This window comes from Nerophis ophidion, unplaced genomic scaffold, assembly GCF_033978795.1.
Source record: "Nerophis ophidion isolate RoL-2023_Sa unplaced genomic scaffold, RoL_Noph_v1.0 HiC_scaffold_40, whole genome shotgun sequence".
In the NCBI taxonomy this organism is placed as follows: Eukaryota; Metazoa; Chordata; class Actinopteri; order Syngnathiformes; family Syngnathidae; genus Nerophis; species Nerophis ophidion.
The window spans coordinates 155,476-171,878 of record NW_026906962.1 but is presented as its reverse complement, the minus strand read 5'-3'; the positions used below and the strand labels follow the sequence as shown (position 1 = coordinate 171,878).

General features: G+C 41.3%; 3 protein-coding genes across 6 annotated transcripts in view; 1 reads left to right on the top strand and 2 right to left on the bottom strand.

Moving 5' to 3' along the window:
- Positions 1–16,403, bottom strand: part of LOC133546744 (gastrula zinc finger protein XlCGF8.2DB-like) — a 458,486-nt gene that overhangs the window by 432,217 nt on the left and 9,866 nt on the right. The window lies entirely within an intron of this gene.
- Positions 1–16,403, bottom strand: part of LOC133546732 (gastrula zinc finger protein XlCGF57.1-like) — a 270,564-nt gene that overhangs the window by 251,268 nt on the left and 2,893 nt on the right. The window contains exon 3 of one of the 3 annotated variants that reach the window (XM_061892540.1): positions 409–2,003. The exons of 1 other annotated variant lie outside the window; for it this stretch is intronic. In XM_061892540.1, the coding sequence (XP_061748524.1) occupies positions 946–2,003 (1,058 nt within the window). In that variant the 3' untranslated portion in view covers positions 409–945. Of the gene's footprint in view, positions 1–408; positions 2,004–11,346; positions 13,949–16,403 lie in introns of those variants that run through there. One more of the 3 variants, XM_061892545.1, reaches the window with a different exon arrangement.
- Positions 11,511–16,403, top strand: part of LOC133546736 (zinc finger and SCAN domain-containing protein 2-like) — a 62,689-nt gene continuing 57,796 nt past the window's right edge. The window contains exon 1 of one of the 2 annotated variants that reach the window (XM_061892550.1): positions 11,511–11,672. The gene's annotated coding sequence lies outside the window, so the exon portion shown is untranslated. The remainder of the gene's footprint in view (positions 11,673–16,403) is intronic. The other variant, XM_061892549.1, reaches the window with a different exon arrangement.

Here is a 16,403-nt window from a genome sequence, read left to right as displayed (position 1 = left end):
TATTTCCCATAACATTTCTTAGGCTGCTGACATATGTTGTTCGTTGTTGACCTGGAGCTTGCTTTCCTACTAGTTTTCCTGCTAACACCAGTTTATCTAAGCTGTCTTTTAATGATATGACTGAGGAATTTCGGCTGCCTATTTCGAATCGTTGCAATTAGAGATCTTCTTATTTTAGCCTTTGCCAATACTTCTTCATTCCTTTTCTTTTCAGTCTATGAGTTGCAGAGTATTTTTCTGAATAACCACATTTCAGTTGCCTCTAATTTTCTAGATTGTTGATTGTTTAATGTACAGCATTCACAGCCGTAAAGTAGGACAGACCGTACATATGTTTTCAGGACTCTGACTCTAAATATAAATTCAATATTTAATAACAAAACACATACTCAACAAATAATAACTACATTTACTGGACCCAACTTTTATTGAAGCATAAATTGTTTAATTGCATAAAAGTCTGGGGACATACATACAAAACAATCCAAAAAAAAAAAATTACAAAAGAGAGTAATAAAGACAATTAACAGAATGGATTACAGAGACCCAACAAATGATTCATAAAGTCACACATTTTAAAAGTAAATGATCTTGAATAAAACACAAATGATGTAAAAAGTATTTTTTTTTTCCAAAAGTGGTCCAGAAGAACACGTGTTTTTTACTTTCACCTTTTCAGCCAAATAGTTCTCTTCATTTTTAAATCAAAGTACCAAAAATTACATAATAACACATGTATTTACCTGTAAAAAAAACACTAATCTAAATGATCTAATCTATGAATGTTAGGATAATATTAACACGATTGTGTTACACACACAACAATGATGTCACACATGTTATATGTGCTGATGTTAGAAAGTCCTTATTCAAGTTTTGACAGTTCAACACTGCAACACAACACTCTCTCATCTGTGTTTTCTCGTGTTTTATTTAAATAGAGACCTAATCCAAAACCTTCACAACAGATTGAACAGTGTGCATTCTCATGTGAACTTTGAAAGAGATAGGTAGTGCAAATTCTTTGCAACAGATTGCGCAAGAAAACGTTTTTTTTCTAGTGTGTATTTTCATGTGCTCTTTCAAATTATTACTTTGTGTAAAACCTTTACCACATTCTGAGCAGGAAAACGGTTTTTCTCCAGTGTGTATTCTCATGTGTCTTTTCAAATCATTACTTTGTGTAAAACCTTTACCACATTCTGAGCAGGAAAAAGGTTTTTCTTCAGTGTGTATTCTCATGTGTCTTTTCAAATCATTACTTTGTGTACATTTTTTACCACATACTGAGCATGAATAAGGTTTTACACCAGTGTGTATTTTTGTGTGGTTTATCAAATGTGCCTTCTGGGTGAATCTTTTACTACAAATTGAGCACAAAAATGTTTTTTCTCCAGTGCGTGTTCTCATGTGTGCTTTTAAACTTTGATTTCTTGCAAAACTTGTACCACATTCTGAGCAGGAAAAAGGTTTTTCTCCAGTGTGTATTCTTATGTGTCTTTTCATATTGCGACAGTCTTTAAAAGTTTTGTGACAGTGAGGACATGTGAAGTGAGTGTTGTCAGTGTGACATGTCTTATCATCTTTAGAGTCTTCATCATCAGTGTCAGGAGAGTGTGACGTTGTGTCCTCACTATCTGATAGTGGAGCTAAGAGCTTGTCTGCTTGTGATCCTCCACAGTGGTCTCCATCAGCTTCTGTTGTCATGTGTTGTGTTGAGCTGCTGCTTGGAGGCTCCCCCCCTCCCCTCTCCTCACTTTCACCTTTCACCTCATCTTCACTCTTCACAACCACGTGGAACTTCTCCAACCATTCTTGACTGATGCTGTATCCCTTCTCTTCCTCTTTAAAATGGGAGGTCAGTGGGTTATTTTCTTTCCTTTGCATTTGCAATGTATGTGGCGCCTCTTCTTCCTCCTTAATGTGGAAGGGCTGTGGCTCCTCCTTGTTTATCCTGAAGCTCCACTTTTGTTGCTCAGAGAGAAGATGTTCTTCACAGACGTCTGCAGGACACAGGAAGACAAACATGGTCGAGAGGAGTCCATCTTTGTTCAGTCACATGTTAGGAGCCATATTGATAAGATTTTACCAATTCAGATTTAATTTTCAATTCTGCTTTACGATTCTGTTATTTGTGGACTTACTTTTGCTTTCAAATTTGATAGAAAGGAGAAGAAACAGGTCGATTAGCAGCAACAGTGAGGTCTTAAGAGGCACAGACCTTGCGGTTACCCCATGGGATGTCAGAGGCCCCTAAGGACATTATTCAGCTTTGAGAATATCTATAAAATAAAAATATTTTTGGCTATAAATTAACAAGACACTACAAGTTATTTTGTGGTATTTCACAGAACTTTCCTCTAGAAGGTCTTAACTTCATCCATGTCAGATGAAACTAAAATGGAGCTTTTTGGTCACAATACCCTGCAATAAGTTTGGAGGAGAAAAGGCGAACACCATTCCCACCGTCAAGCATGGTGGTGGTAGTATTATGCTCTGGGCCTGTTTTGCTGCCAATGGAACTAGTGCTTTAAATTGGACAATGAAAAGAAGGATTACCTCCAAATTCTTCAGGACAAGCTAAAATCATCAGCCCGGAGGTTGGGTCTTGGGCACGGTTGGGTGTTCCAACAGGGCAATGGCCCCAAACAAAAGTCAAAAGTGGTCAAGGAATGGCTTAATTATGGTTTTAGAATGGCCTTCCCAAAGTCAATCAATCAATCAATCAATGTTTACTTATATAGCCCTAAATCACTAGTGTCTCAAAGGGCTGCACAAACCACCACGACATCCTCGGTAGGCCCACATAAGGGCAAGGAAAACTCACACCCAGTGGGACATCGGTGACAATGATGACTATGAGAACCTTGGAGAGGAGGAAAGCAATGGATGTCGAGCGGGTCTAACATGATACTGTGAAAATTCAATCCACAATGGATCCAACACAGTCGCGAGAGTCCAGTCCAAAGAGGATCCAAGACACAGCAGCGAGAGTCCCGTTCACAGCGGAGCCAGCAGGAAACCATCCCAAGCGGAGGCGGACCAGCAGCGCAGAGATGTCCCCAGCCGATACACAGGCGAGCAGTACATGGCCACCGGATCGGACCGGACCCCCTCCACACGGGAGAGTGGGACATAGAAGAAAAAGAAAAGAAACGGCAGATCAACTGGTCTAAAAAGGGAGTCTATTTAAAGGCTAGAGTATACAAATGAGTTTTAAGGTGAGACTTAAATGCTTCTACTGAGGTGGCATCACGAACTGTTACCGGGAGGGCATTCCAGAGTACTGGAGCCCGAACGGAAAATGCTCTATAGCCCGCAGACTTTTTTTGGGCTTTGGGAATCACTAATAAGCCGGAGTCCTTTAAACGCAGATTTCTTGCCGGGACATATGGTACAATACAATCGGCAAGATAGGATGGAGCTAGACCATGTAGTATTTTATACGTAAGTAGTAAAACCTTAAAGTCACATCTTAAGTGCACAGGAAGCCAGTGCAGGTGAGCCAGTATAGGTATATATGTATGTATATATGTATATAAAGGTATATACAGTACAGGCGTAATGTGATCAAACTTTCTTGTTGTTGTCAAAAGTCTAGCAGCCGCATTTTGTACCAACTGTAATCTTTTAATGCTAGACATGGGGAGACCCGAAAATAATACGTTACAGTAGTCGAGGCGAGACGTAACAAACGCATGGATAATGATCTCAGCGTCTTTAGTGGACAGAATGGAGCAAATTTTAGCGATATTACGGAGATGAAAGAAGGCCGTTTTAGTAACGCTTTTAATGTGTGCCTCAAAGGAGAGAGTTGGGTCGAAGATAATACCCAGATTCTTTACCCTGTCGCCTTGTATAATTGTTTGGTTGTCAAATGTTAGAGTTGTATTATTAAATAGAGTTCGGTGTCTAGCAGGACCGATAATCAGCATTTCCGTTTTTTTGGCGTTGAGTTGCAAAAAGTTAGCGGACATCCATTGTTTAATTTCATTAAGACACGCCTCCAGCTGACTACAATCCGGCGTGTTGGTCAGCTTTAGGGGCATGTAGAGTTGGGTGTCATCAGCATAACAGTGAAAGCTAATACCGTATTTGCGTATGATGTCACCTAGCGGCAGCATGTAGATGCTGAAGAGTGCAGGGCCAAGGACCGAACCCTGGGGAATTCCACACGTTACCTTAACGTAGTCCGAGGTCACATTGTTATGGGAGACACACTGCATCCTATCAGTAAGATAAGAGTTAAACCAAGACAGGGCTAAGTCTGACATACCAATTCGTGTTTTGATACGTTCTAATAAAATATTGTGATCGACGGTATCGAAAGCAGCGCTAAGATCGAGGAGCAGCAACATAGATGACGCATCAGAATCCATCGTTAGCAATAGATCATTAGTCATTTTTGCGAGGGCTGTCTCCGTGGAGTGATTTGCCCTGAAACCGGATTGAAAGGTTTCACATAGATTGTTAGACGCTAAGTGTTCATTTAACTGCTCCGCAACAATTTTTTCAAGGATTTTTGAAATAAAGGGAAGGTGAGACACCGGTTGGTAATTTACCATGAGGTCAGGATCGAGGTTAGGTCTTTTAAGAAGAGGATGAATAACCGCTTTTTTGAATGCTAGGGGAACAGTGCCCGAGGAGAGTGATAAGTTTATAATATTTAGCACTGATGGACCTAATAATACAAAGAGCTCCTTGATCAGTTTCCCAGGAAGAGGGTCAAGTAAACATGTTGTCTGTTTTATTCCATTTACACGTTGTAACAATTCCTCTAATGTTATTTCCTCAAAACGAGAGAAACTATTTTGGAGGGCAGTATCCGCCGTATATACAATCGTGTCAGTGTTAATAGAACCCCGTTGTAGCTGGGACGCATTGTCTTTAATCTCCTTTCTAATGACTTCAATTTTCTTACTAAAGAATTGCATAAAGTCATCAGCTGAGTGGGTGGAGCTACTGGAAGGAGTCCCTTGTTGGGTTAGCGATGCTACCGTACTAAACAAAAATTTAGGATCGTTTTTATTACGGTGGATGAGATTTGAGTAATATTTAGCTTTAGCTAAGGTAAGCATGCGTTTATAAGTTATTAAACCATCACTCCATGCTTGATGGTGCACCTCAAGTTTAGTCGTGCGCCATTTGCGTTCCAGCTTTCTACATAATAATTTCTGAGCTCTAGTTTCTTCTGTAAACCACGGGGTGCGCTTTTTTGGAGCCTTTTTTAACTTTAGCGGTGCTATGTTATCAATGGTTTCGCGCAGGGCGTCGTTAAAGTTGTTAGTGAGGTTATCAATAGAGCCCACATACTTTGGGAATGGTGCCATTACCGAGGGCAGTAGGTCAGCAAGAGTTGTCGTTGTGGCTGTATTAATGTTGCGGCTGCTATAGCAGTTATTATTATTATTAGTTTGACGAACATGCGTCTGAACCTCGAATTTTATAAGGTAATGATCGGACAATACTTTAGTATATGGGAGTATCGTAACTTTGGAAACGGTGATGCCCCTGACAAGCACTAGGTCTATCGTATTACCGTTGCGATGCGTGGGTTCATTTATTATTTGTGTGAGACCACAGCTATCAATTACAGTCTGGAGCACTACGCACGGTGGGTCCGATGGGGTATTCATATGGATATTAAAGTCCCCCATTATGATTATATTATCGGCGTGTGTCACTAGATCAGCAACGAACTCTGAGAATTCATTGATAAAGTCCGAATAGGGCCCTGGGGGGCGGTAGATAACAGCCAGGTGTAGAGGCAGTGGTGTGACAGTCCTGAATTAAACGTGTGGACAATGCTGAAGAAACAAGTCCATGTCAAAAAAACAACAAATTTAGCTGAACTGCACCAATTTTGTCAAGAGGAGTGGTCAAAAATTCAAGCAGAAGCTTGTGGATGGCTACCAAAAGCGCCTTATTGCAGTGAAACTTGCCAAAGGACATGTAAGCAAATATTAACATTGCTGTATGTATACTTTTGACCCAGCACATTTGCTCACATGTACAGTAGACCCATAATAAATTCATAAAAGAAGCAAACTTCATGAATGTTTTTTGGAACCAACAAGTATGTGCTCCAGTCACTCTATCACAAAAAAAATAAGAGTTGTAGAAATTATTGGAAACTAAAGACAGCCATGACATTATGTTCTTTACAAGTGTATGTAAACTTTTGATCACGACTGTACATACATACATACATATAAACCCACACAAACATAGACACTAGGGATGTCGCGGAATGAACAATTATTTTCCCGGTTATCATTTTTATCGTGGTATTTTTCAAATTTGCTGCAAATGTTCTTAAAGTACTTTTTTTTAACACGTTTTTTTTTTTTAAATAACACATTGAAAAGTATGTACTTAGTAGGAGAAACATTATTGTAGATAACGTCACATTTAACTCCAGTGGAATTTAAATGTGCATATGAAAGCACAAAGTAATATGGCAGAAACTAAAAACATAAATAAATACAAATAATTGTGCAAGATGGCACATGATGGCTGTTGAGTAAATGTGATCTCATTGTAATTAATGCTGTTTCTGTGTATCAAGAGAGAGGCTTGCTGTTGTTGTTTTGCGCCTCCAACAGGTTATATACGGTAGTGCAGGCTCGCGTGTGTTATCATCACGTGATCTCTTCCGGTTCACTTCGCGCGAGAGAATATGAGAGACTAACAGAAAGAAGCGCGATGAAGTTGTGTTCTATTTTCCACAGTTACCGATGTTTTGTTTCCCGGTGCTGTGAGGCATTGTACTGAGCCATCCTTAAAATAAACCATCACCTTTCTTTTATATTCAACTTGAGTATTCATTGAAGATGAGTGAAGAAAGAAGAAACCCAACAGGTTATGGGCCCAGACATGCAACGGGAGGAAGATGGCAGCGCCTGGTCTTCGATGGAGACGAGGACAACTACGAACTTTGGGAAGTAAAATTTCTTGGTCGCATGAGACTTGAAGGTTTAAAGGACACAATACTTTCCTCTGGTGAAGTAGACCCAGAGAAGAATGCAGAATGTTTTGCAGAGCTAATCCAGTTCCTCGACGACAAAAGTCTGTCGTTGGTGATGAGAGACGCTGCTGACGATGGTCGCAAAGCACTACAAATTTTACGGCGACATTATGCCAGTGATGGTAAGCCAAGAATTATTTCCCTGTACAACGAATTGTGTTCCCTGAAGAAAAACTCCGAAGAAACTATTACAGACTACATCATTAGAGCCGAAAAGATTGTGACTTCTTTAAGAAATACAAAGCAAGTAATAAGCGATGAGTTGAGCATTGCTATGGTTCTGCGGGGCCTACCGGAACCATACAAACCATTCGTCATTCACATGACACAGAGCAACGATGAAGTGACTTTTGTGGAGTTTAAGAGCAAACTACGAAGCTACGAAGAGACAGAGAAATTTGAACACAAACCAAATTCAGACAACGTAATGAAAGTGGACATAGCGTCAGCAACCTGTTATGGATGTGGGAATCGTGGACATTTTGCGAGAAATTGTCCCCACAAAACAACACCAAAGTGGTGCAACTACCACAGAAGCACAACACATACAGACGAGACGTGCAGAAGAAAAACCAAGCCTGATTCTGCTAAACAAACTATGGAGAAAGAAGAAGATTCAAAGGAAAGTGGCACCTCCTTTGTGTTCCAATTCAGTCATTTGGTGCTTCCAGACGGCATCAAACAAAATGGACTGATGGTGGACTGTGGGGCGACGTCACATATAATCACTGAGAAGAGCAAATTTACACGATTTGATGAGACTTTTAACCCAAACAAACACTACATGGAGTTGGCCAATGGAACAAGGAAGAACAACGTGGCTCTGAAGGGAAAAGTGTCCCCGTCACACTGAAGAATGCCTTGTTCATCCCAATCTACCCACAAGACTTCATGTCGGTGAAAGCAGCCACGACTGATGGAGCTCAAGTGATCTTCGAAGAAGGACAAAACCGGCTCATCACGAAAGAAGGAAACACCTTCAAGTTAGAAGGAAACACCTTCAAGTTAGAAGTACATGAGAGACTGTACTACCTCAAAACGGTAAACCATCAAAAACCATACGATGACTCTGCGCATGACATGATGTCAAAAGACAAAGTGAATCTATGTTGTGATGTGAAAACATGGCACGAGATCTTGGGGCACTGCAATGTGAATGATGTGTTGAAGCTTCAAAATGTTGTGACAGGCATGACAGTTACAGGATATACAAAGATAGAATGTGACATTTGTACACAAGGAAAATTCACTAACACTAGGAACAAATTACCTGATGTCAAAGCTAGTGCACCCCTAGAGCTGGTGCACACTGACCTGGCCGGCCCCATTGACCCCATTGGATTAGATGGGCATAAATATTCAGTCTCATTTACTGATGATTATTCAGGGGCAGTAATTGTTTACTTCTTGAAGAATAAGAGTGAAACTACCCTTGCGACAGAGAAACTCATCGCAGACGTTTCCCCATATGGCAACGTAAAATGTATACGCTCAGATAATGGAACTGAGTTCACTGGAAACAATTTTCAAACACTTTTGAGAGAGAAAAGTATCAGACATGAAACTTCGTCACCTTATTCTCCTCATCAAAACGGTACAGCTGAAAGACAGTGGCGAACACTGTTTGAAATGGCAAAGTGTATGCTACTAGAAAAAGAGTTACCAAAAACATTATGGCCTTATGCTGTTCAAAGTGCCGCCCATATTCGGAACAGATGTTACAATGACAGAACAAAGAACACACCATATTTCATGCTAACTGGAAAGAAGCCCAACATTTCAAAAATGTGGGTGTTTGGCTCGGAGTGTTACGCATACACTCACAGTCACAAGAAACCTGAACCAAGGTGTGAGAAAGGAGTATTTGTGGGCTATAGTAAAATTAGTCCAGCATACTTGGTCTATGATCCACAGTCAAGAAAAGTGTCAAAACACAGACTGGTAAAATCCACCAAAAAGAACACTGCAGAAAAAGACACACAAACAAATGCATATGACTTGGACATCCCAGATTGCGAAAGCAATGAAACCAAACTACCTGACACTGTGTCAGAAAAATCAGGGAGCTTCGAAAGTCAAACTGTACCACAAAATGATGTTGACAACCAAACACAAACTCTGGAAGTAGAGGAAGAGGTGGTGTTAGATGATGCCACAACTAACATAGAGACTAGGATAGAACAAAGAGGTCGTTACCCAAAGAGAGAGAGAATTGTTCCTCCAAAATACTTAGAGGAATATGTAACAAATATTGATGATACCAATGAAAGCCATGACATTATTGATCACTGTTGCAGGGCAGTGTGTGGAGTCCCACAGACGTATAAAGACACCCTGATGTCATCAGAGGCAGCCAGCTGGGAAAAAGCCATGAAAGACGAATTGGCATCTCTCAAAAAAATGACACATTTGAACTAACAACATTACCAAAAGGGAAAAATGCAATAGGCGGAAAGTGGGTTTATGCCCTCAAAGAAAACACAGAGAAAGGACAGCTTTTCAAAGCTAGATATGTTGCCAAAGGATACAGTCAAACTGAAGGTATAGATTATCAAGAAACATTTGCACCAACTGCAGACATTACTTCTGTGCGTGCATTGATGCAAATAGCTGTTCAAAATGACCTCACCGTCCACCAGATGGATGTGAAAACGGCATATTTACATGCCCCCATTGATGAAGAGATATACCTAGATCAACCAGAAGGTTTTCAAAAAACATCGGACACAGGTGAAAAACTAGTATTTAGGTTGAAGAAATCAATCTATGGCCTAAAACAATCAGGAAGAAATTGGTACAAACTTCTAAATGACCATTTAGAGCAAAACAATTTCAAAAGAAACCTATCTGATCATTGTGTCTACCGAAAACAAACAGAAAATGAAACAGTCATTGTCATCATCTGGGTGGACGACCTGATCATTGCTGCAAGTAGCAAAGAAGCACTTGAGCAATTCAAAAACATAATGAAAGCCAAATTCAACATGAAAGACCTCGGTAAGATATCTTATCTCACTGGGTGTGAGTTTTCCTTGCCCTTTTGTGGGTTCTTCCGAGGATGTTGTAGTCGTAATGATTTGTGCAGTCCTTTGAGACATTTGTGATTTGGGGCTATATAAATAAACATTGATTGATTGATTGATTTCCTGGGTATTCATTTTGAACAGAAACAGAATGAAATCAAGATGGATCAAAAGATGTACATACAAACGATGCTTGAAAGGTTTGGCATGTCAGAATGCAAACCTAGAAGCACTCCTGAACAGAAAGTAGAACTGAACAAAAATCCAGTTAATAGACAGAGGTCAGACATATTGATGTCAAATATCATTTCATTCGTGAGGCACTCACTGAAGGGAAAATTTAATTGGTCTACTGTCCTACAGAAGACATGGTTGCAGACATCTTAACCAAACCTACTACAAGAGTCAAGATTGACTAATTCAAATTATTTTCTTTTTGGAGAAGTCTGCAAAGTTGTATTGTATTGTACCGTATGTCCCGGCAAGAAATCTGCGTTCAAAAGACTCCGGCTTATTAGTGATTCCTAGAGCTCAAAAAAAGTCTGCGGGCTATAGAGCGTTTTCCGTTCGGGCTCCAGTACTCTGGAATGCCCTCCCGGTAACAGTTCGAGATGCTACCTCAGTAGAAGCATTTAAGTCTCATCTTAAAACTCATCTGTATACTCTAGCCTTTAAATAGACCTCCTTTTTAGACCAGTTGATCTGCCGCTTCTTTTCTTTCTCCTATGTCCCCCCCTCCCTTGTGGAGGGGGTCCGGTCCGATGACCATGGATGAAGTACTGACTGTCCAGAGTCGAGACCCAGGATGGACCGCTCGTCGGGACCCAGGATGGACCGCTCGCCTGTATCGGTTGGGGACATCTCTACGCTGCTGATCCGCTTGAGATGGTTTCCTGTGGACGGGACTCTCACTGCTGTCTTGGAGCCACTATGGATTGAACTTTCACAGTATCATGTTAGACCCGCTCGACATCCATTGCTTTCGGTCCCCTAGAGGGGGGGGGGTAGCCCACATCTGAGGTCCTCTCCAAGGTTTCTCATAGTCAGCATTGTCACTGGCGTCCCACTGAATGTGAATTCTCCCTGCCCACTGGGTGTGAGTTTTCCTTGCCCTTTTGTGGGTTCTTCCGAGGATGTTGTAGTCGTAATGATTTGTGCAGTCCTTTGAGACATTTGTGATTTGGGGCTATATAAATAAACATTGATTGATTGATTGAAACTAATGTGTTTCACTGTTTCATGGTCATGAGATCAAGGGGGGGGGGGGTGTTGAGTAAATGTGATCTCATTGTAATTAATGCTGTTTCTGTGTATCAAGAGAGAGGCTTGCTGTTGTTGTTTTGCGCCTCCAACAGGTTATATACGGTAGTGCAGGCTCGCATGTGTTATCATCACGTGATCTCTTCCGGTTCACTTCGCGCGAGAGAATATGAGAGACTAACAGAAAGAAGCGCGATGAAGTTGTGTTCTATTTCCACAGTTACCGATGTTTTGTTTCCCGGTGCTGTGAGGCATTGTACTGAACCATCCTTAAAATAAACCATCATCTTTCTTTTATATTCAACTTGAGTATTCATTGAAGATGAGTGAAGAAAGAAGAAACCCAACAATGGCCATAAGATGTAAGTGCACTTTTTGTCCTGGTGTAGAACAATAGTGTTGATACATGAGAGGTCTAGTCTTACACATATCAGAGAACACCTCTCAACTCTTTGAAAGTTTGCCAATGAAATATGACAGCACTGCAGTGAGCTCTTTTGCATAAGCAGCTGCTTCTGGAAGACATCAGGTATTGTATGTGTGATGTTGGTAGATGATGATGTACTGTAAGTGTGGCATCCAACTTGCCCTCTGCACTCCCACTCTGTAAATACGGATTATGTTATATTTATTAGAAGATGATTATTATTATAATCATCTGACTGACACACACACTCTAATGTTAGTCCTGTAAAAACTAAACAAGTTGCAGTGTTTCTGCTAGGATTTGATTTTAACACTAAGTTTAAAAGTAAATAAAGTAGCTCTGCTACAGTACGTGTCGCTTTCACCGATAGCGTCCAGTAACAGTGGTTTTCAACCACTGTGCCGCGGCACACTAGTGTACCGTGAGATACAGCCGGAAATAGTCTAATTTCACCTATTTGGGGTAAAAATGTTTTTTTGCAAAGCAATAATTATAGTCTGCAAATGATGTGTTGTTGTTGAGTGTCTGTGCTGTCTAGAGCTCGGCAGAGTAACCGTAAAATACTCTTCCATATCAGTAGGTGGCAGCCGGTAGCTAATTGCTTTGTAGATGTCAGAAACAGCGGGAGGCAGCGTGAAGGTAAAATTGTGTCTAATGCTTAAACCAAAAATAAACAAAAGGTGAGTATCCCTAAGAAAAGGCATTGAAGCTTTGGGAAGGCTATGCAGAACCAAACTAAAAATTAACAGGCAACAAAGTCAACAAAAACAGAATGCTGGACGACAGCAAAGACTTACTGTGGAGCAAAGACGGCGTCCACAATGTACATCCCAACATGACATGACAAACAACAATGTCCCCAAACAGAAGGATAAAAACAACTGAAATAGTCCTGATTGCTAAAACAAAGTAGATGCGGGAAATATCGCTCAAAGGAAGACATGAAACTGCTAAGAATAAAAAGAGAAAAGGACACCAAAATAGGAGCGCCAGACCAGAACTAAAACACTACAGACAGGAAAACCGCAAACAACTCCAAATAAGTCAGGGTGTGATGTGACAGGTGGTGACAGTACACCTACTTTGAGACAAGAGCTATAGTCATGCATGCTTGCTTATGCTTTAAAGTCATATCCAACAATTGCGACAACGACTTTTTACTGTCAAATGAGTTTAGTTTTTTTAATGATTTCTGTTGGTGGTGTGCCTCCAGATTTTTTCAATGCAAAAAATGTGCCTTGGCTCAAAAAAAGGTTGAAAATCACTGCAGTAACAAGACACTATAGGCAACACTTAAGAAAGTGTAACTAGAAGAATGTTTGACGGACCAACGTTAGTAATAACAATAATAATAATGGATTAGATTTTATATAGCACTTTTCTACTATTAGATACTCAAAGCGCTCACAGAGAAGTGAGAACCCATCATTCATTCACACCGCATGGTGGTGGTAAGCTACATTTGCTGCCCTGGGGTAGACTGACGGAAGCGAGGCTGCCAGTTTGCGCCTAAGGCCCCTCCCACCACCACCTATCATTCATCATTCATTCATTCACCAGTGTGAGCGGCACCAGAGACAAGGGTGAAGTGTCATGCCAAAGGAAACAACGACAGCGATTTGGCTGTCAAGAGGCCGGGAGCGAACCTGCAACCCTCAGGTCTTTGGCACGGCCTCTCTACCCACTACGCCATGACATGACATGTTCATTTTGGCTGCTGGTGGCAGGAGCTCTGTGCTCTTGTGTCATCCTTTTGGGTTCTGGATGTTTCCTTCTTGTTTTCATGCCTTTTGGTTGGGGACCCTTTGGGACTGTGTGACAAGGAGTGACTCTTTGGTGACTTCTGCAAAGCTTTTTTGTGAACTTCTGGATCTGCCTCCTTGGAGCGTTTTGGCCATGGAGACCAGCTGCTGGGTCTCTGCCACACCAGAGTCTGTTTGGAGAGACTGGAGGAGATGCGGATGAGGAGACAGGACTGCGGAGCTGGCACTGAGAGCCGGGACGGACAAGCTTCACAGTGTCTTGGCTGAATGAGCAGGTATCGGACACCTCGGTCTCCTTGGACGTATCCACGCTCATCCATGCAGAGTGGACACTGGCCAGGAGTTGGTGGGCGGCCGACGGTGGAGTTGGCTCTCTTGGTTGCTTTGTTGGGTCTGCTCCTGTCTATGGCCATGTTCCCCCCAACCCAGCAGACGATGGCGTGGAACACTGCAGAGGTCACCACAGTCTATATGTTTTGTTTTTTATTTTTGATGATTTACTTTTGTGGCTGTGTGCAGAAGTAACTGGTTGCATCAGCTCCGCTCTTTTAATGTCTTTAAAGGGGAACATTATCAACATTTCAGAAGGGTTGAAACAAAAAAAAATCAGTTCCCAGTAGCTTATTTTATTTTTCGAAGTTTTTTTCAAAATTTTACCCGTCCTGGAATATCCCTAAAAAAAGCTTTAAAGGGGAACATTATCACCAAACCTATGCAAGCGTCAATATATAGCTTGCAGTCGCAGAAAAAAGACCATGTATTTTTTCAACCGATTTCCGAACTCTAAATGGGTGAATTTTGGCAAATTAAACGCCTTTCTTTTTATCGCTCTTTTAGCGATGACGTCAGAATGTGACGTCATCGAGGTAACACACCCGCCATATTAATTTTCACATTACAAACACCGGGTCTCAGCTCTGTTATTTTCCGTTTTTTCAACTATTTTTTGGAACCTTGGAGACATCATGCCTCATCAGTGTGTTGTCGGAGGGTGTAACAACACTAACAGGGAGGGATTCAAGTTGCACCACTGGCAAGAAATCTGCCGCCAGACCCCTATTGAATGTACCAAAGTGTCTGCACATTTGACCGGGGATGCTAAGACAGACATGGCACAGAGATGTATGGACAAACTGCAGATGAATTTGCAACGATAGTTGACGAAGTCACAAAGGTGAGTTTTGTTGATGTCGTTGACCTATGTGCTAATCAGACATATTTGGTCAAGGCATGACTGCCAGCTAATCGATGCTAACATGCTACGCTAATCGATGCTAACATGCTATTTACGCTAGCTGTATGTACATTTGAAAATAGATACCCACATTTAATGTGAAACAAACACTTACCAATCGACGGATTTAAGTTGCTCCAGTGTCACAAGATGCGAAAGTCCTGATCGTTTGGTCCGCACATTTTACCGGCGATGCTAATAAGGCAGCCATGCTATGGGCCACTTCATTAGGTACACCCATACTATGGCCGAATAGCGTCAATAGCTATTCGCTCAATAGCTTCAATTTCTTCTTCAATTTCGTTTTCGCTATCTGCCTCCATACTCCGACTATCTGTTTCAATACATGCGTAATCTGTTGAATCGCTTAAGCCGCTGAAATCCGAGTCTGAATCCGAGCTAATGTAGCTATATCTTGCTGTGGTAACCGCCATGTTGTTTGTATTGGCAGCCCTGTATGACGTCACAGGGAAATGGATAGTGGTTTCTAAGATAGCGAGAATAAGGCAATTTAAAGCTTTATTTAGGGATATTCCGGGACCGGTAAAATTTAGAAAAAAACTTCAAAAAATACAACAAGCCACTGGGAACTGATTTTTATTGTTTTTAACCCTTTTGAAATTGTGATAATGTTCCCCTTTAAAGTGCTTGATTTTCCCTATTTGCTTAAGCCACTGTCCATTTCCCTGTGACGTCACATAGTGATTCCAATACAAACAACGTGGCGGTTACCACAGCAAGATGTAGCGACATTAGCTCGGATTCAGACTCGGATTTCAGCGGCTTAAGTGATTCAACTGATTACGCATGTATTGAAACAGATGGTTGGAGTATGGAGGCAGATAGCGAAAACGATATTGAAGAAGAAACCGAAGCTATTGGATAGCTATTGGGTAGCTATTGACGCTATTCGGCCATGCATACTATGTTAGCATCGCCGGTAAAATGTGCAGACCAACCGATCAGGACTTTCGCATTGACACTGGATCAACTTAAATCCGTCGATTGGTAAGTGTTTGTTTAGCATTAAATGTGGGTGGAAGGAAACGCTGGATGTAAATATAGTTTAAATGTACATACAGGTAGCCTAAATAGCATGTTAGCATCGATTAGCTGGCAGTCATGCCGCGACCAAATATCTCTGATTAGCACATAAGTCAATAACATCAACAAAACTCACCTTTGTGATTTCGTTGACTTTATCGTTGGGAATGCATCTGCTTTGAGTGTCGCAGGATATCCACACATTCTTGCCATCTCTGTCGTAGCATCGCCGGTAAAAACCAAACGAGGGACTTCCGCATCTCTTGATACTGGAGCAACTTACCAATCCGTCGATTGGTAAGTGACCTAAATAGCATGCTAGCATCGATTAGCATACCGTGCTAATCGATGCACATTCTATGTAAATCAACTTGAATCCGTCCCTGATTGTGTTGTTACACCCTCCGACAACACACCGACGAGGCATGATGTCTCCAAGGTATTGGAAAACAGTCGAAAAAATGGAAAATAACAGAGCTGATTTGACTCGATGCGTGTAATGTGGTAGGGAAAAATGGCGTTGAGTACCGATGTAACGTCATGTTCTGACGTCGTCGCTCCGAGAGGGATAAACAGAAAGGCATTTAATTCGCCAAAATTCACCCATTTAGAGTTCGGAAATCGG